We start from the raw sequence: 20698 nt of genomic DNA on the forward strand, positions 1-20698 counted from the left end.
ATGTATATATGGAAAGATTAATGTTTTAAATTGTATCTTTCAAAGGATCATTATGTCTGCTTTTGGTTCATCCACATCGAACTTTGAGTGTGTATGTTTGTGAGAAAAACAAAAAGTTTAAAATTAAAAGTGGAATTTCTGGGGGGTTTTAACAGAAGTTACTCGGTGAAATAAAATTAACTCCGAATTCTGAGGAAATGTTTGATAGAGCTACAATAATACAGAGCATTGAACACAACGTGCCTCGGGTTTTAAGTTTTTTGTGCCTCAGAACAGGGATGCTGTGAAATTGTGTTCAACGCAAAATGAATCACAGGTTTGTGATTCATTTGCGGTTTGTGGTTTTAAAACCAATAGAAAACGATTGTCTCTGCTTAAACTCATTTATGTCTGTATGAGTTCTTGATACTGTGATAGAGTTTAAATCCTCAATTCTTGCTTCGTGTTTCTGTGCAGAGTACAAGTAGAACACAGATTTTGGGAGAATGTGATTTAGTTTGATGAATCAAAAAATAAATATTTCGCCACAAATACTGAAAGTATTTGAGAACTTTTTCAAAGTGTATTGCCAAAACAAAATGCAGAATGCTGATGAACTCCAACTAACGTATCAAGGTCAAAATTGAATCAAAGGGTGCTCGAACAAATCTTTACCAGGTGGTGCACATTTATCCAAGTTTTTTTTCTGATTTTGCTTCTTTTTCAGTGGAATTGTTCACGATGAATATATGGGGAGAAAGTTATTAAAAATCCCATTGACGAGGGCATATTGTTTTATGATATTTACCAAAAAGGGGACTGCATCAGACTCTTCTTCTATAAAGCTCTACCCTGAAGATGCAAGGTGTTACCAACAATATTTACCAGGTTTATTCATTCCTACTTTGGTCATTTGTTTTTACCCTGGAATATGCAGTGGGAACAATTCTGACATTAATCTGCTCCCTGTAAAATGTAAACACACCATTTGATGCTAAATGAGCAAAAACAAGAGATTTGAAATTGAAAATCGGTGGGGAAAATAGTCTAATTCTACAATAAAATAAGAGAATCTAAATCACAATCATGTTTTTATCTATTCACTGGAGGAAACAACATGTGGTTATTGATGTACTGTCAGTGTGGATCATGATGGTTTTAACCCACACACTTAGATTTAACAGCTGAGTCACTTTGTCTGCTGATGGCTGTCTCCCATTCACATAATCACATTTAAGACGATAAGCTGAATCAAAATTAGATTGCTTCCTCAGAGGATCTTCTTGACACCTGCACTTGTAAAATGAGGCATAAGGAACCTCATCTGAGTCGTGTCGTTGGATTTTGATTCTTTGCTCCAACATATGTCAAGCTAATACCCAGTTTGAGATTAAATTAACTTTAAATGTCTTACATTTTACATTATAACTGCATAGTTTTCAAACCAACATGTGGTTACCATTATTACATGGTTCATGGTGGATATTGATCTAGAAGCCCTAGGTTCTTGCGTCTTGTTTCACCACTGACATTTGTTCTGCTTTTCCAAGTGCAGATGGATTCAGTTTCCAACAATCTAGTTAGAGAAATCGTTTTGTGGGAAATGTAGACATAATTTGATTACTGGTTTCGGCTGTCTTCGCGTGGCTCCTTGCACTTTCCTTTTGTATTTTGTTATCCAGCACAGTTTTCAACTCTTTACCATTTGTCATTCAGGGTAAAAGACAACATAAAGTGAAGTACATAAAGTCGACATAAAGTAAGAAATCAGATTTTAAAGAACAGAAGTGTTTATCATTTACGCTTATGTCTGAACAATGAGTTTTGAAAGTATTTATTGCTTAATCATTGGACTCAATGATTGAGATACATGGGAACAGTTTCCATTGTTTGCAAATTGTTTCTAGTCTATTTATCTACTTTGAAAGTATCATTCTGACAAAAAAATCTCTAAAGATGAATATACTTGTTTGCTGAAGGCAAAGGAAGGCAGGTTTCATTCAGGTGGTGATCAGATGAAAGTTCAATAAGGCTTGAGTTGATCTGTGCACACGCCATGTTCTTGAAGCAGTTTTACTGAGAACCACACTTGGGGTCTCAAAGAAGTATAAGATCATCAGGATGTGGTCCTCTTCTTAATACAGTAGCCTCCAAACGTTTTCATACAGTTTAAGCCTTTGCGAGTTTGTCACGTTACAATCACAAAGCTGAATGTACTTTATTCAGATGAAGAACCAACACTGGCTTTTGCGGGCTAATCATGAAGTGGAAGGAAAATGATACATGGTTTTCGATCTTTTTCTTAAAAAAGAAAATCTGGCAGGGATGTATGTTATGCTGGTCCCTTAAACTAAGATCTGTAAATAAAATCTACTCATCCAAGAGGAGATCGTATTAATGTGTGTAATTTAATCTCAGCGTTAATCCAGCTGTTCTGTGAAGCTCAAAGGTTTATTAGAGAACAAACAGCATTATGAAGACCAAGGCACACAGAGGACAGGTTAGAAATGAAGTTACAGAACAGTTTAAAGCAGCTAGAAAACTTTATTCCAACCTGTGAGCTTCTCATGGAACACTGTTCAATCTAAAACATGATGGCCATCCAAAGTTGACCACCAGCCAGGTAGCAGATACAGCAAACAGATGGAAGAATGTCCTCTGGTCAGATAAGACCAGTACTGAACGATTTGTATGACATGCAAAGTGCTGTTGAGGTGGTGTTGAGACACCACACAGCATCATTTTGTAGATGATTTTCTTCAGCAGGGACAGAGGAGCTGGTCTAAGTTGAAGGGACAATGGATGGAGCTAGATACAGTGCAGTTATAATCGAGGCTTTAGTGACCTAGATACAGTGGCAGAATTCCCCCTTCGAGCAGGACAACAACCATAAACATACAACGTACCAAAATGTAAGTCTCTACCTGTGCCAACCTGGTAGAGTTGCCAAGTATGCACTCAAAAAGTGAAAATGCAACTGCATGCCACGCTTTCTAAATTTGCCTATGTATAAAACAGAAATCGTGTATTATTATTCTTCCACTTCACACTTATCGAATACTATCTATGAAAGACTTATCGGGTCTATCTATGAAATCCTACTAAAATATATAAGAGTTTGTGGTTGTAATGTCACAAAGGGACCAAATGTTTAGTGGGGATGAATATTTTTGCATTAGTGCTTTGCTATTCTATCTGTGAGCTTCTTTAGCAACTTTAGCCACCAAACTAGGATGCTGTTGTTGCCGTGATTAGGTTTGAGGAAGAGAGTTTAAGCAAATTTGATCCATCAGAGAGGAACGCCGTCCGACAGGTCTGAATGGTTTGAGCCATAGCTGCTGATGAAGCTGAACTCAGTGCGAATGGTGTCTGTGGGTTCCTTGGTCACCTGCAAAGAACCGAAAGATGCCACTGAAATCACTCAGACGTATTTGGAAAATATTAATTTTAAAAGAACCATATTACAGGTTGTCATAAAGGTTTCTGAGGTTGAACTGAATTTATTGGGAGAACAAAGGAAAAATTAATGAGGATAAACACAGAAAATAAAATATCCTACAAAATTAAGTATCCAAGTACATATTTAGAATTAATTTATTGAAATATTAAAAATTCATGGCAGCTTATTTTTTCGGCTCATTTTGTGAAATATTAGTACATAAAAATACTTACTTTTTTACTCACTTCATCAAACTTTCTCTCACTGTAGACTTCATTTTTGTCAATAAATGTAAGCATAATCCAGTCACAGATAATACTGCACTGAAAGAAAATGAAAACATAAATAGTGGTAGCAGTTGTAATTTACATATTTGTGTTCATTTCCAAGACAAGAAATATGCACAAATATTCAAACAAAATTTACTTACATTTATCAAAAGTCTGACTTAATTAACCTCCTGAGACCCTGCATCCTCATATGAGGACATTACATTTTTGTAAACACAGATGTAAATAATAACATTGATTGAATGGTCTTATCGTCACACAGATAGACCCAATGTCCTCGTCTGAGGACATTGGGTTTTGAGAAAACCACTTATTGTAGAAAGCTGAAATTTCATTTTTAGGCCAATTGGGTCCTTATGATCCCAAATGACAAGGAGAAATGTATATGCAAAAACAGACCCATTGTCCTCATATGAGGGCATTGGTTTTGACATAGTTCAAGAGCACATAGAAAGCTAAAATTTAATTTCAACTAAAATTAGGTCATACTAATCCCAAATAGTAAGGAGACATAAAAAATGCACATCAAACAAAAGCCCGGGTCTCAGGAGGTTAAATGTAAAATAAAGTAGTATATTTACAATTAATACTAAAATAAATTTTAGAAAATGTATCAATCCAGTTTTAGTTAAAAAAAAATACATATTTAAATCTGTCATGTAAATGAAATTTTGGTTTCTGACTGCACTTACAATCCCAACAGAGGTCAAAGCTGTCACTGTGCTGATGATGGTTGGAATGACACTAAATTTTCCAGCCTGTGCAGAAATTATGTAAGCAGTAATATAATTGTTATTATCACAGCAAGAAGGGGAAAAATGGTAATATTAAAAAAACAAACTAGTGTACCTGTCCGTGGACTATGATGTCTAGACGGATGCCGTAAGCCTTGATGAGGGTCCGAGACTCCACACCATTCTTATCATAATATTTGGCAAACCTGGGTAGCAAAACATGTCCTTAAAAATAATTAAACTTATTCTTTGGCAAAGTTAAAATTATAACAATGAATCTGGTCAGTGAATGCAGAATTTTTGCAGACCTGTAGTAGTAACCAGAGTCGGCCAGATCCTTTCGAAGGTCAAGTCGGCGAAATGTGTAAGTAGGTTTACAGTGTGAAGGATCCAGATCAAGATTACAATCCCAGTTGATGAAAACGCCAATCACTCCCCCCTGACAGCAAAGAGAATGAATCTGTTACACTACAAGAAAGATGCCTTACTTCACTTTGTTTGCTGTTCTCACCTTTTAGTGAGTTTACAAAAGAAACATGGACAATAATGGAAGATTTAACAATTAAGAAAAAAGAAAGAAACTGGCTAAAATTAGTATGGAACATGTCAATGTTTTAGTCAATAAGTATATATCCAAGATTTATTCTGACATTAAATTTTTTTATGTTGTGTTAGTGGCACACCAGGTAATCAACATGTACAAAGAAACCACTGCAAATTAGTCCAGAAATAAAGTTATGGGTAAAAGTGACTAATTACACTTGGAGAATTTTATGAAATACTTTGTGAAAAAGCCTTTATTTATACCAGTTTTATGAATTAATCTAAAGTCGAAAGCATTTAATAAATGACAGTGAACCTTTATAAGTTCAACCATTGACTAATTCTGAAGTGCAATTTCGTACTCACAGTCTTGCAGAGCTCGGTGAAATTCTCTCTTGCTTGATTGGCGATGTAACCCAAGCGAAAGTTTGGGCAGTAAGGCGCATTCTCCTCGTGATAATGACACCTCTTGAGGTATTTTTTAGTTTTCATCCCTGGGGGACTTTCTACATTTACCCTGCAAGCAAAGAACATGTTTACAATAAATAACTGTGGCACAAATGACCAGGGGCTTTAAGGCTTTTTTTTTTTATCTGTTTGAAGGCTCTTTACCTCAATACTTTAAATTTGGGGAAGTGAATGGAGTTCCTGATGAACACTGTGAAATTGATGGCCTGCACTAAAGGTGGTTCCCTGTTGAATAACACAGAAAATTGCTTAATTTAGGGAATTTGTTTTTGGGGGTAATTTTTTGTCTTCTTTGCAGTGTTTACCCTATTTTACTCTATCAAAAGCTATGGGCTTTTATTGAAGCATTTTCCATCTTGTTTGATCACCTGTATAAATCTGACTATCACATGAACATAAACCTTTCCACATTTTTACCCCTGACCTGTCTGCTGTGTTCCTTGGTCTAATGTTCTCTAACAAACCTCCAAGTCCTCATTTTTTTATATAAACTCAGATTAAATCACAAACAGGCTGAGTCTATTTACTAATGAGGTTATTTCTGAAATAAAAACGCTGTACTGGATATAATTTTGAGTAAATCAAGCTGTATGTTAATCAACACTTTTGCATCTTTATTTCTAAAAAAAAATTTTACATTTTTGTTTTTCTTACATGTGAATGCTATATATTTAATGTCTTGTTCTACAACAACAAAAAAATCCCCAAAACATATTGAACTGTGTAACTGAACCATGCAGATTACAGGTCCAATGCCTTACCGTACTGCAGCGTACTCTTCAATAGGACACCAGGCCTTGATTTCACAAGTTTTGAAAAGGTGGTTGTGGTACTGAATACATCTACCCGTCCTAATGCCTGTGTTTAAATTACAATGGATGATGGGGCAAATATGAAGCAACCAAGATGGTGACAGATATAGTGAGAAGTCACAACATTACCATGACTATCAAAGTTTGGTAAGCCTGGAAGACAGTCAGAGTCTGTCGTACAATTGGCATTGTCAACACTGAAGTGCTACAGAGAAGGAAAAAAAGCAAAACAGGATAAAAGTGCAGCTGTAACCATTTCATACAGGCATATTTTCTTAGCAATTGACCTCTCACCTCAGGGCAGGTACCTTGCCTTTGATCATAAGTAAATTCTCTTCTCAGTGTTGTGCTGATTACGTCAACTCCCTATGAAGAAAAGTTAAAAATATCTAATATAGTAACCTGATCAATAAAGTAGTTATTATTTTTGACAGAATCACAGGACATGATGCACCTCTGGGGGATGAGCATACTCCACGTTGTCCAGGACATCATCACCATGCACTGCTTTTCCCTTAATAAGAGTGTAAACAGAGCTCTCTGGATGGGTCTCGCTCTGCTGGTACGCTTTTTGACTTATAAAAACATACCTTCATGGATGACAGAACAGACGGAAACAATGAAACATCTCCTGTGATGTAAAATTTTATTAAAGGTGTCAGGTTACTCAAGATCTCTTTATCCCCCCAAACTAAAACCAAGAAATCAAGATGACGCCCTTAATCTAAGATAACAAAGAAATAATTTGTGCTATGAGACTCTGGATTCTTGTATTTGAAAACCTTTTTACATTTTCTGAAAGGTTTTGTTCACACTGGTAATTATTTGTTTTATATATTTAATTAAATTAAAACATAATGTCTGCTTCAAAAATAGGCGATTAGCTGGAACACTTTCAAAGCTTCTGATATTGTATTGCACTTTATTTTGTCTTTAATCCTTTCGGGTTTATCTATAGTGATAAACCAGAAAATTCTTTGCTTGAAATATTACTACTTATAAGGAAAATAAACAAACATGCTGACAACTTACCAGATGAAATAGGTTATCACTAGAAACTGAACAGCTCGGTAAATCACTCCAAGAGGTCTGTTCTTAATCACCATCATCTTAGGAGTCTCATAGTCCCAGAAACCATTAAAATACTCCTTTAGAAAGTCCCGGACCCCCATGACAGCTGTATATAATCCTTCACTCATTTTAAGAGATGAGCTTCTGGCTGTTTTTTGGAAGATGTTCTTCCACCCTTCTACATTTTTTGTTTTTTGCTCTATCTGATGCTGCTCTGTATCTGCACGCATTTTCCTCAAGCATGTGAGGCATCAGTGAGTCAGGGGGAGTGGGAAAAGGGGCGGGGCTGAATTTTTGGTGTTAGATTGTAATGTTTATCTGTTTACTTATGTATGATCCCTGTATAACCTCTTGTGCTATTACAAATAAGATCAAACAAAAAATAAAATGTCACAAAAACAGTTTTTTTTCATTATTTTTCATTTATTAAATTCAATTGATTTTGCCTTCATAAACCACCTCTTAGCAATGTAAGGTAAACTCAACAAATCATCAGTATACAAATGTTAAAAATTACTGTAATTTTTTTATCCTGTCAGGAAGATAAAACTTTACAGAATGGACACGGTCTAACCTCCATGAGCAAGTTTAAAATAGTAAAATAAACCATTAAATTTGATTTAAGAAATGTGAACAATATACAGGGGATAGTTTAAGAGGGGGAAAAGTGACACACACACACACGCCTACGCGCCCCTCCCCCCCAAACACACACTATATATATATATATATATATATATATATATATATATATATATATATATATATATATATATATATATATATATATATATATAACTTTACTACAGAGCATCGTTAAAACTCTACAGTTATTTACGTACGTAATATTTATTGAGTTCAGGCGGATAACGGTCAACCCCTGGGTCCTGCTGCTTACGTTTCGACGTAACTCCTTGCGCATGTCTGACAACACGTGCAGCAGCAGCAGCGGCACAGCTTCCATCTGTTAGCTTGTTATTTGTTTCCGTAAATAAGATTTTCTCCCAGTGCTGTGGAGCGACAGCTCGTCTGTAAATGGGGGGTCTTCAGAAGAAAAAGGTAAGCGTTTCTGCCAGACTCAATAACGTTAAAATAAACAACTATCGGGGTAGCTAGCTAGCAGGGCTAGCTAAAGTTTGTTTTCAGAATCACAAACCGTCGACTAGTCTGAGTTGTATACGAACGTAAAGTTTCTCTTGAGTCTGATCAGGAGCATACGGATTAAATGAGTTAACGATTACTTTATATTGTTTTGTAGTATGAGCGGGGCTCTGCCACCAACTACATCACCAGGAACAGAGCACGAAAGAAGCTCATGCTGAGCCTCCCTGACTTCAGGTATGTGATGTTCAACGTGTTCTTCAACACTCTGCGGCGGAGGCCAGCAGTGACACGATCCCTTCTGTTTTTATCTGTACACACCACTTAGTTGTATTAATTTAATAAAAAGGTGAAAATGTCAGAGCTGCAACTGTCTTTTATGATCTCCACAACTTATTACGTTCAGTTAAGTCGCATTGAGATACATACTCCATTGCTTATTTTGATTGAAAAACGATAAAAAGGTATTAGGCATTCTGGTTCACACAATAAACTGACTGAAATAATCAAATACATAGAAGTCAGTTGACAATGATAAATTCAGCAACCATTTACTGGTGGTAAAGTTCACTTTCTTTTAAATTATCTCTTATTTTGCTTTATCAAGCCCTCTTAACTACAAAGGTTGAAGACTCTGAAATGTTACTAGCTGTAAACCATTTTCTGTTCCTTCATTACATTTTAGATGTGCATGTAGAGTTAATAAACCTCTCTAAAAATATATTTTAAAACTCCTTCTCATTGAATTTTAGGCGGCTGTGCATTCTTAAAGGAATTTATCCACATGAGCCAAAACACAAGAAGAAGGTGAACAAAGGCTCCACTGCTCCAAGGACCTTCTACCTGCTTAAAGACATCCGGTTTCTACTGCATGAGCCAATTGTGTCCAAGTTCAGAGAGTACAAGGTATTTAAATGAAGTTCAAGTTTTCAACAAGCCTCAAGCTAAAAATCTGAAGTATTTAATAATGTTTGATTATCTGTCATTAATTTTATTTTTGTAACAACTGTATTTAGCAAGAAAAAAATACTTCACATTTCAAATATAATTTTTGTGTTCTACTTGTCTTTGTGAGTCTGACATTAGGCAGTGTCTGATGATTATTTAACAGTAGTTTTCAGCAATTGTATTGAGTTGAAAACCCCCTCACAAAACAGCAAGTTTACTCTCAGTGTTTTTTTCCCCAACAGATCTTTGTGCGTAAACTAAGGAGGGCTTATGGAAAAACAGAGTGGTCTGCTGTTGAAAGACTCAAAGAGAACAAGCCGGCCTATAAATTGGACCACATTGTGAAAGAAAGGTAGGAAAGTTATTCTCCATACTCATCATGGAGGGATAAAGCAGGTTAGATCTGGGATGTCAGTTTTAAGGAAAAGGACAAAAAAAAGGAAGATGGCTTAGAAACGTTTAAGCAAAACAGAAAACAGTTACTCTGTTTAGACTGGAGAGCTATGAGACATCCAACATGCTTCACTTTTGCTTGCAGGGGCTCAGTTTTGAACTGGTGTCTTTCCATTTGTAAACAATCTGCATTCAGCTGAATGCAGATTGTTCAGATGAGATAAAATGTTGTCTCATCAGTTTAGAGGACATTTCGCCATATTTCCACTCCCCGTTCTCTGTCTTATACGTACTCTGCCTTATTTATGTAAATAAATAATTATTCCAAATAGATCAGTTCCAACCAATCTTGCAAGACTTTGTCTCTAGTCCTCAACTTTAGCTTCATTCTTTTATGCTGCTTTAAAAAGTCTTGATTGACGCATCATTAAACCCTCCCTGCTTTGAGATCTTTGGATCAATCTATATTTTAGTTTTTGCAACACCTGTTAGCTGTTCTTGATGTATTAAGTAAACAAATATATATTATGTATTTATAGTCATAAAAACATTATTTTCCAAATCTGCAAAATATGTTTTCACTGTGCTATTTTTCTTGAAAGTTAAACAATCTGCACAAATTTCTTCCATATAACATGTAGCTTATATTATTTTACAGTTATTAAATTTGATGTATTTTAGCAAACTTGGGCCCTGAATAACTAACTCTAGTCAGCAGATGGCAGAGTTGTACAGTTTCTAGGTCCTCTTTAATTATGTACAACAATTTTATAGGTGTTTGCAGTTTTGTGTTTTAGGTCATGGAAAGCTTTTAGTGATAGTTGGATAGTGATAGTTCCAGGTACCATGCAGTTTTGATCAAACTCTGCTTGCTGTAAAGCTAAAGACACAGACTGTTTAAGTTTCTGGCATTACTGTTAGTATAAGAATATAGATCTGCAAAAGAAGAGCTTCATAAAGTTTGGGATGTTGTAGCCAGAACCTGGGAGAAATCTGTGGACTCACTTAAGAAGTTCTGTTGACAAGACTTGTTCCAACAAGCTGAGAGATTTGGAGAAGTTTTGAAAGGCATAGCTGAGAGATATGTACAGTTTCAAAGTGATTGTTGCCTACCAGAGAACACTGCGTGCTGAAATGTAAGCACAAGATGCTTCAAATGTGTTGGATGTGTACACTTGCGCTACCAGGTTTTTGAACTTTTACTCCCTTTCAAAAAATTGGGATTTCAGTTGGATTGGATTGTATCCAATTAAAACATGAATGATTTTTCATTCAAGTATTTTATTTACATCTTCTTACTCTAGTATTTTGACAGGTGTGTACGTCTGAGATCCACTGTCTACAACAGTGGTGTCCAAAGTCGGTCCTTGAGGGCCGGCATCGTACATGTTTTAATTCTCTCCCTGGTTTAACGCACCTGGATTTAATGATGGCTCATCAGAAGGCCTAAGAAGAACATTGACATGCTGAGAAGGTTATTACTACCACCAGGGAGAGAACTAAAACATGCAGGATGCCGGCCCTCAAAGACTGACTTTGGACACCTCAGGTCTACAGCGAGTGCATTTAGCTTATTACTTTTTTTGCTGTTTTTTGGCAGGTACCCCACCTTTATCGACGCACTACGTGACATTGACGACGCCCTCTGCATGGGTTTTTTGTTCTCCACATTTGCCCGAACAGGAAAATGTCATGTGCAAACAATCCAATTGTGCAGGCGCCTTACTGTAGAGTGGATGAACTACGTGATTGCGTCTCGTGCGCTCAGAAAGGTGAGAGTTTTTCCTGCAGACTATATGGAGGGTGGGGGCGTTACGGTTTTATAAATATTTATTAAACATTATCTAAACGCTTTGTTTTTATTCCTCATAGGTTTTCCTCTCCATCAAGGGAATATATTACCAAGCTGAGGTCATGGGACAACTCATTACATGGCTGGTGCCATATCAGTTCTCCCATGATGTAAGTGCAGTTAGCTGCTTGCAGCCAACAGGGGTTATGCTAATAAGCAGTTACTGTATTATTGTGGGATTAAAATGAAGGTTGGTACACCTTTGTCAGCATGAGGTGCTGAGTCATCAAACATTGCAAGAAAACTACAATAAGCTTCATCATGGTCCCATCCTGTTCAGCTGCTGCAGTTATATGTAGATGGCATCGGTTTCTCGAAACCAGGGGGTCTTTTGTGGGCTCTAGTGTCCCTTATATGAAAGTAGGCTGACAGGGAAGGGGAGAAGGGGGAACACATGCGGCAAATGTCGTCGGGTCCGGGAATCGAACGCGCGAAGGCCGCGTAGAGGACTCAAGGCCTCCAAACGTGGGTCGCGCTATCCCCTACGCCGCCACAGCACGCCCCCGGTTTCTCCTCTTTGGCGTTATATGTTTGCGTAGCTTGCTTAAGTCAGCCCATCCTTGAATTCAATTAAAAAGTACTGCCTGGACAACAAAAAGCTTCACTATTATGTTACTGTTATGTAACCTCAACCCTGAAAATAGTCTTGTAAAGCTTGTGCCAACAAGTGAAAAAGTTGTCATGACCTATAAACACACCCTGAAAACAGAGATATAACAAGATGTTTAAATGTTTTTATAACTCAATCATTTCAGCTTAATCAATCTTTTTAGTTTCCCTAAACTAACTTTTAGTTTTTTTGTGCTGCTTCAGCTTTTAACGCAGTCATTTCAGATTTCCTTTGACCATACAGCTTTTTTTTAGAGATGAGTTGGACAGTTTATTGAAAAGCTTTTTTGTCTCAAAAGTCAAAAAATGTAGAAGTCCTTTCATACTGTCATGTGGAAAAAAAAACATTAGGTACCCTGTTTGTTGACTTATTTAATGTAGAGTCTAGTACTGACTTTTTTTTTTTTAAATGTCAGTAAATTGTATTGTAATAAATGTAGTATCTGATGTAGAATAATTTAGCCCACCCCATATTTATTCCATTTAAAAGTGACTAATTACTGACAGACATATCACATCAGGTGGAGAGTATTGTTACACAGAATGAAGTGGATGTGAAAATCATTGTAAGATCAAAAAGCTGTCTGAGGCCTTCATAAGTAAGATTCAAGAATAGTTTGAGTACGGTCAAATTAACTATTCTACTGTAACAAAACCTGTTTATAAGGATGTTTAAAACGGTCGCCCACATGATCCAGTCTGGCTGTCTGAGCAAATTCACCCAGAAAGTGGACTAAAAGAAGTCTTTCATAAAACTAATTGTTGTACTAGCCAATATCAAGTTTCTACTGCAGTAATTATGAAAGTGTGTTCCTGTAAACACAGAAAGAAAGTGTGTAAGTTTTACGTTTCATGGGAGGTGTCGTTTCCAGATTCAAATTAAAACAAGTTTGGGACAATATCTTGAATAAAAACTGAATATTTAAAGGGTCCACATGTATGTATTTTAGTTAGAAACTCTATCAATGCTTCTGTAAAGTACCCTGAAAGATGCTTGTATGTGTATAGATACAACAAATGTTTCATATGAGTGAGATATTGTGAATTAGTTTGAACTTTTGTTTTTTAACTCTAAATTATTGTGAAGCTAAAGGTTTTTGTAATTTCAGCACCCAACAGATGTTGACTACAGAGTCATGGCGACTTTCACAGAGTTGTACACAACTCTCCTGGGGTTTGTCAACTTCAGACTCTACCAGTCTCTCAACTTGGTGTACCCTCCAAAGGTATCTGACTCTAAAAGCTTTAAGGGAGTTCTACAGCACCTATAATTCAAATAATGCAAGTATATGGCCAGTATGAACTCTGTAAACACTTCCTCGCTCCTTGCAGCTGGATAGTAAAGCAGAATCAGAGCTCAAAGAAGACGATGAAGAAGACTATGCCATGAATTCAGAGAGCTACACTGAGGTAAGTCCATCTTCTTTAAACTGTCTAAAGTTTTCAGTCATCACCAGATCAATTATTCATTGTTTATGATTTTCTTTTAAATCTGTGAGACTTTATGCTTACAAACACTCACTGTCCTAGACCTATCTGTGGTTGTCGAAGCACGAACTCCTTAGCTTCCCTGTCTTGTCAGCTTTGAATTGTTTGTTTCCTTGAAGCCTTTAACTGTGTAATAAATATTGGTGGGAAAAAGTGTTTCAAACAAAGACTGGTTTACATAGAGAAATCCATCATCTTCATCCAATCTCCCATGTCTTCTAGCTGCTGCTCCCTTTTGTGAACCAGTTGCAGTTTTGTCTCAAATGAATGTTTTTCTAACTTTATGTTTGTATGTTTTGTTCTCAATGCTTGTGGCAATAGTATGCAAAGTAAAGTATTCAGAAGAGAAAGAAATTATTAATTTTGTTATGATGAATAATAACCTTAAGTGTCATTAATACATTATGTAGATATGTTTCAAAGTGCTTTTCTTTTGTAATGTTACCTAAACATGCATATTTTAAGAATTATTTGAGCTTTTTCTTTCTTTTTTTACTGAACAAAGTATGAATTTTGTCTATTACTGCTAACTTAATTCACTTGTTTTATTTTTGACTTCTGTATTCTTCCATGATTAAGACTACATTTTATCTTTCCTTGTTCTGTTATTCATTCTGCAGATTTAACAGATACCTTGTACTTAGACTAGTACTGGGCAAATAAAGTAAAAGGAAATAAAAAGATTCTTCACTGTCATGGTTTCATATTTTGACAGTATAAGCACCATATGCCACTTCAAGCTTTTAATTAACAGTTTTACCTGCAAACATTTGGACAGATGCTCATGTTTTTGTTAGTTTTCTTAGGTTAAATTGTAAATGTATCAATAGTTACGATGAACTGATTTTATGTCTAATCCTCTCTGCAGAAACTTTCAGCTCTTAGTTCCAGCCTGGCACGTGTTGTTTCCTCAGTGGAGGAGGAGGATGCTAAACTTGATGAGTTTCCTGATGAAGGGGTAAGAATACAAAATACCAAAATACTTTTGGTTGTTAGAGAGATGGCAAAAAACAAACGTCTTTCGTGGAAATATCAAAACACGTACACGCCATTAAGAAGTAATTAATCTCGGAGGTGGAAGGTGACATTTTTTCAGCGGAGGATTGACATCTCTTGGAGATGCAGTGCCTCACTAGGGATTTACAGCTTTATGTTGGGTTGCTATAAACAGAAGTTCTCACTTGAGAAACTTGTTTTACCCAAATGATTTGAAGTGATCAACCAGTGGGTCCTTTTTCACCACAGAGACTTTCCATGAACTGGCAAAACTTTTTTAGTAACTATTATATACTGCATGTAGTTCACCAACCCAGGAGTAATCCCTCTTAGAGCCTCTGCTGTGCCTTCTAACATCCCACAAAACAATGGTGGGCAATAAAAAAAAAAACTTGCAGTGCCTTGCAGTTATGTGCCCAGCCCTTGAAATTTTGAGCTTGCAGCTGCAGACTTTGTGTTTTATTGGGATTTTATGCCATCGACTCACTCAAAGAGGAATGATTTTGATAGATTTTACATTTTTATATAAATAAAATCTGAAATGTTGAGTATGGATCTTTATTTTTTGCCAACTTGTTTCTGCGTAGTGACTCATGGCCTGTCAAGCCCCAGGTTGTTGCAATGTAAGAGAGTAAATCTGGACTTATCGGATCACAGGACTTTCTTCTATTGCTCCTGCGTCTAATTAGTTTTTTCACAAATTAAAACTTTTTCTTCCTGAGTTTTTGCATTTTTTTTTTGATAGTTGATTCTCCTGCTGTTTTTTTTCTTTGTTTTTTTTTTTTTACCTCCACATCAGTCAGAAATGATTATTTCCCACTTCCCTTCCAGTTCACAAGGCAGTACACCGCTCTTAATTCAAGTTTACTTTATTTTTCATCTTTAAATAATTTGACAAAGCACTGTAGGTTTAGTGAAATCATACATTGTTTTACATGTATGATGTGTAATGGAGCTGGGATTCCATTATTTTGGTCTATTGAAGATATTTCGCCCACTGGTTGGTGTGTTAGTTCAGGATAATCAGAACAAAGATGTTATTTTTACATCGCGAGTCACATAAGGTAATTTTATTGATATAGCACATTTTCAGCAACAAGACAATTCAAAGTGCTTTACATGAATTAGAAGGAAATACAAAAGAAGAAAAAAGAAAACAAAAAGGTATAACCCCATGTTTAGGAGTACGTAGTCCGTGATTTAAAAACTAGTAGGGGTTTCTTTGGATTCTTGTTCTGATAATGTTGATCTAAGTATTTTCTCTAAATGAGCTAAAAGGAGTTTCTCTTGATTCTAAGTTTGTTCTAATTCCTGAATATATAAACTAGATGCTCCTGTTCTAAGTATAAGCACAATTTATAGGCTAGAAGGAGTTTCTCTGGATAAAATAAGCTAAATATTGGTCTAAAATAATAAAAGTTTAGGTTCTCCATGTTTGATTCTCCAAAGTAGATGGTCCTAAATGTTGATCTAAGGTAATGAGTAGATTCTCCAGAGGAGTTTCTCTGGATTCCAAGTTTGTTCTAATTCATGAAGTATGTAAACTAAATGTTCTTGTTCTGAAAGTAGAACAGGAGCTCTGATAAAACTTCCTACTCATTCAGGCTCCTCTGATCATAAAATTTTAATCAATAACTGTAATAAAAAACGATAGCTAATGATTGATTCTTTTTTGTTACATTACTATTAAAATATAACTAGTTAATCAGATATAATAAGTAATAAATATTGGTCGAAAAGCATAACTTTAAGTCTATTAAACAAAAATGTAGAAATGCCTCAAAGAAAGAAACTTGAAAATTGGAAACGGTTTCCATCCCTACGGCTTTTTGAAGGCTTTGTAAATAATAACGATGAGAACTGTTTTTTCTTCAGGAGGACATGGAGAAGATGGAAGCCAGGGAGAAGGAACAGAAACAGTTGGAAACCCAGAAAAAGATATTTGAGGGGCTCAAATTCTTCATCAACAGAGAAGTGCCCAGAGAGTCGCTGGCGTTTGTCATCAGGTGAGAAAGACACAACGTTGCTAAAGCCACAGGGTATTAAAGCCAACAACGAACATCTGTTTCTGTTGAAATGCTACTAACTCAAAGTATTTTGTGTTTGAGATGCGGCATTTGATGCGGCGTTTGAGCATTTTGTCACAATTTAAAAGGATTTAAATCTTGGTGTTTCTAGGTGTTTCGGTGGTCAGGTGTCCTGGGATAAATCTGTTTGCATTGGAAGCACATATGATGTCACAGATGAGACCATCACACATCAGATTGTTGACAGACCTAATGTGGACAAACAGTACATGAACAGGTAAAGGAAACATTTGTTTTGTCACTGTTAAGCTTCTGTTGCCCTTTAAAGCATCAGCAACATCTGATTATAACCAATAAATCCTTCACTTATTTCATAGTAGCTCCATCTGCACCTTTATTGCTCTTTGTCATTTTTAAAAGTCTAGCTATCCTATCCTCTGCATTGAACTTTCGAGACTGAATTAAACACTTCTTAGCAAAGAGACTTTTTATATTTGAATCTTTTCTGCTGCTGTTCTAGGTACTACATCCAGCCCCAGTGGGTGTATGACTGTGTCAATGCTAAAATCCGCCTCCCTGTGGAGGACTACTTTCTTGGAGTAAATCTGCCTCCTCATCTGTCTCCATTTGTGGAAGAGAAGGAAGGAGACTATGTTCCCCCAGAGAAGCTGAAGATAATGGCCTTACAGCGAGGAGAAAAACTTGGTATGTACCAGGCTTGTTTCAGAATTTTGTTTTGATGGAGTTAGATGGCAGTGGTCTTTACTCAGTTGGACTCGGTAACATTTGTGCTGCAGAAACATTTAAAGGGAACTATCTCTAGAGTTTGTTTTTTTTTGCTGGACTGTCACTCTGATCCATTTTTGGCTCTCTATCACAGGGGGCACAACGTTTTTATTTTTAATAATCATTGCTTTTTCACAAAATGTCCCTTCAAAAACATCCAAACTATCCCTCAAACCAGTAAACTAATTTTAATGTGAGATGTTGCTGTTAAATATGGACTGAAAACCAACAACCTCTTGTTAAAGGGTACATATGTTTTTTTTTCCTGGCATAGCTCAACAAGATGAGGAAGAAGAGGAAGAGGAGGAGGAAGAAGAAGATGAAAATGAAGAGGAGGAAGATGATGAAGAGGAGGCCGAAGAGAAGAACCTCAAAAAGATGGAGGAGCAAAGATCTCAGGGGAAGGTAAGAAATATCTGTTTGCCCTTCTGTTTTTTGTTTTTCTCCTCATAAAACATTTGGGGATTCTCTGACATGTTCCTCTCTCTGCCTTTTAGTCTCTTCAAGTTAAAGTGACGCCTGGAAAAGTGAAGGTAGAAAATCCCGCTCGCTTGGAGCAGGAGGAGAAGGCAGAGGAAAAACGTCTTGCCATCATGATGATGAAGAAAAAGGAGAAGTACCTGTATGACAAGATCATGTTTGGAAAAAAGAGAAAAGTCAGAGAGGTGAGTTTTAATGTACTTTTCTTCTCCATAGTTCAAATTCTCCAGTTGATATGACTGTTTAGCTTTGTGAAAAAGAAACATTGTTCTGCTTTTTATCTCTGTTTACCCTACTGTTAGAACTGAGTTTTTATCTAGGAATGTCTCACCGTACTATCTGACTGCTGTTCATATCACACCCACACCTGGCCATGACTCCTACAGTTCACGACCCTGACATTCTTGTAAAACTGGTGTTTTCTTTTTTTCATTAACACAAATCAATCTCCTCTAACAGGTGAACAAGCTTGCTGCCAAGAGGAAAGCGCATGATGATGCTGAGAAAGCCAAGAAGAAAAAAGCAAGAAAATAACTCCTTTGATGATTTTTGTCTGAACCTGACTTTATGTATAAAACTTTATGAATTAGTGGGGCAAGTTGGCATTTCGTAAAACCTGAAACTGCATCTGTGAGCTCTCTGCATGAAGTACATGCAACCTCTGTGTGTGGCTGCATTGGCCTCATGTTTACACAGAAATCAAGGATGCTCCATCTGTGTAATTATTGATTTAAAGCCAATTGTTGTCAACTTTGAGTTTTCCTTCTCTACATTGTAAAACATTTGCCACATTTTAATGTCTGTTTGAAATGACTTTAATTTTAAAGTAAAAACTTATTCAACTTCTAACAGATCTGCTTATTTTACAACTGTAATTTATAAATTATTTTCATTATATGGTGGCAACCATTTCACATCATGGTTCCAATGCATATTTATTTCTTGGAAATTTTTTATAGTTGTAATACAAAACGACAGACGCACAACAACCTGCAAGCTGCAGATTGTGTGACTGAGTTATTTGAAACACAATAAGGTGGAAGATAATTACATAGTGGAGTTCAAGCAGAGAGGTCATTCTTTAGAAAAACCGTCATCTAATCCTTATTTAAGAACAAAGAAAAGCATAAAAGAAACTGTAAATGGGGTCATCCCAGTTATTTACTATTGTACATTGAATAAAAATGGGAAAATAAGAAGATGAAAATGGAAAACAACTATTTTAGTGAATCAAAGATTTTAAAGACTGCCAGTAATTATAAGAAAGAAAAAAATTTTCATTTAACAGTTAGAACTAAAACAATTATAACAATGTGAAGCCACACAATAGGCTATAGGTGCCACAAACTTCTAATTGGTGAAGAAAATGTGAAGATGCTGCCTGACGTAAAGAGAAACTGCATCGTTTTCTGGACTGATGAAACCTTTATAGGTAGTTTTGAATTTAGTCTGACAGGAGCCACAAACGTTGAATGGAAAACAATAATATAAGGTGCTTCTCAAAAAACACTTGAGGTGTATTCTTCTCAAACCACAAATTATGGGTCAAAATGCTTTAGTGTTTTGTTTTCTTAGACTTAAGAGGAGATGCTATTAAACTGAGTTTTCCCAATAAGACAGTGAACCTAATACGCCACAAAGCAAGAAATATTTTCGCTCTAAATTGACAGGATAAACTTTATGAAGTGAACCCAATAGAAAACCTTTGGGTTTAATATAAATATTGTTTCTGAGCCAAACCCTAGAACTCCAGAGGATCTATGAAGGGAAATTCAGTCCTGAGCTGGAAAATCTGTCCATCTCCAGAAGATGTTCAGTTCCAGGCAACACAAGTGAGAAGCAGCTAATAGAAACATTGGAAATACAGCTAAATATTAGTTCATTGTAAAAAATGAACTATTGTTTTATACCTAGGATCCACCTGAATATGAGATAGTCTTGTAAGCATGCATGATTGTATTGACTTTATTAATTGAACTTCATTTATCAGGGTCCCTTGAGACAACAGTTATGAGTTGCTATTTGTAGATGAATAGATTCAAAGGAAAACTAAGTCTTGAAGAATTTTTTTTATATTTTTGCAGTTTGTGTTTTTCAATTTTTAAAAAAATGCAGACGCTGCTGTTTTGTTGACCCGACTAATTCATTTTTTTCTCACTTTCTGTTGAATGATGACAAATTAACAAATTTTTATATCATGATCTGCATTGGATTAGGTTGTGTAGTGTTCCCAGTTGATTTGGCTGGATGGATATAAAAGCTATTAAAATGTTAAGCTTTACTCACTTTTTTTTTTTAACACAGTGATGTTTTTCTGGATATAACTGTGTGGAAAGCAAAAGATGAGTAGGCACTTGTTTTGTGATGAAATGCCCAGAATGTAAAAAAAAAATGTGTGTAGAATCCCTCTACTAAGTGATTATTTATGAAAGTAAGCATCAGTTTACGGTCTTTCTCCTTGCCTCCTACAGCTGGGCACAGATGTTGAGAATATGTAATAAATCACAAGAATTCCCAGTAGAGCAATGGGCCAAGCCTGAGGTCACTGTGCTCGTGCTGTTGGACTCATTCATTGATTGGTCTACGCTAGCAGCAGTGGGTGTCGATAACAAATAGGGATCAGGCCTTCCACCCTCTGATCTCGTGGGGAGTGGGCTTGCCCGTCACACTCCACTCTCCCCA

General features: G+C 36.2%; 2 protein-coding genes across 3 annotated transcripts; one reads left to right on the forward strand and one right to left on the reverse strand.

The window, feature by feature from the left end:
- Nucleotides 1-1857: 1857 nt before the first annotated feature.
- Nucleotides 1858-7553, reverse strand: p2rx2 (purinergic receptor P2X 2). Of its 2 annotated transcripts, none has more exons than XM_005804021.2 (12): nt 7298-7553; nt 6720-6855; nt 6560-6631; nt 6395-6470; nt 6215-6311; nt 5598-5678; nt 5352-5502; nt 4751-4881; nt 4558-4648; nt 4401-4466; nt 3664-3741; nt 1858-3367 (listed from the first exon to the last, which is right to left on the reverse strand). In XM_005804021.2, exons 1-12 carry the CDS (start codon nt 7462-7464, stop codon nt 3269-3271), a joined length of 1245 nt encoding a protein of 414 aa, XP_005804078.2. In that variant the 5' UTR covers nt 7465-7553; the 3' UTR covers nt 1858-3268. The 2 variants fall into 2 exon arrangements, with proteins under 2 accessions (XP_005804078.2, XP_023199105.1); XM_023343337.1 differs by having other exon boundaries at nt 3652-3741.
- A 678-nt stretch (nt 7554-8231) lies between these two features.
- pes1 (pescadillo ribosomal biogenesis factor 1) lies at nt 8232-20297 on the forward strand. Its single transcript, XM_005804018.3, has 15 exons — nt 8232-8395; nt 8595-8674; nt 9190-9343; nt 9628-9737; nt 11379-11550; nt 11651-11740; nt 13349-13465; nt 13572-13649; nt 14596-14685; nt 16599-16729; nt 16902-17027; nt 17271-17455; nt 17811-17941; nt 18034-18201; nt 18476-20297. Exons 1-15 carry the CDS (start codon nt 8372-8374, stop codon nt 18548-18550), a joined length of 1731 nt encoding a protein of 576 aa, XP_005804075.1. The 5' UTR covers nt 8232-8371; the 3' UTR covers nt 18551-20297.
- The last annotated feature ends 401 nt before the right edge of the window (nt 20298-20698 follow it).

Source organism: Xiphophorus maculatus, chromosome 12, assembly GCF_002775205.1.
Source record: "Xiphophorus maculatus strain JP 163 A chromosome 12, X_maculatus-5.0-male, whole genome shotgun sequence".
Lineage (NCBI taxonomy): Eukaryota > Metazoa > Chordata > Actinopteri > Cyprinodontiformes > Poeciliidae > Xiphophorus > Xiphophorus maculatus.

Excerpts from the sequence above, each read along its gene's own strand:
- pes1 (XM_005804018.3), top strand. The coding sequence starts at position 8,372 with ATGGGGGGTCTTCAGAAGAAAAAG. Across the intron at positions 17,028-17,270 it reads GACAAACAGTACATGAACAG|GTACTACATCCAGCCCCAGT; the intron begins GTAAAGGAAACA and ends CTGCTGTTCTAG. Across the intron at positions 17,942-18,033 it reads AGCAAAGATCTCAGGGGAAG|TCTCTTCAAGTTAAAGTGAC; the intron begins GTAAGAAATATC and ends TCTGCCTTTTAG.
- p2rx2 (XM_023343337.1), bottom strand. The coding sequence starts at position 7,464 with ATGAGTGAAGGATTATATACAGCTGTCATGGGGGTCCGGGACTTTCTA. Across the intron at positions 5,503-5,597 it reads CCCAAATTTAAAGTATTGAG|GGTAAATGTAGAAAGTCCCC; the intron begins GTAAAGAGCCTT and ends CTTTGCTTGCAG. Across the intron at positions 4,467-4,557 it reads ACATCATAGTCCACGGACAG|GCTGGAAAATTTAGTGTCAT; the intron begins GTACACTAGTTT and ends ATTTCTGCACAG.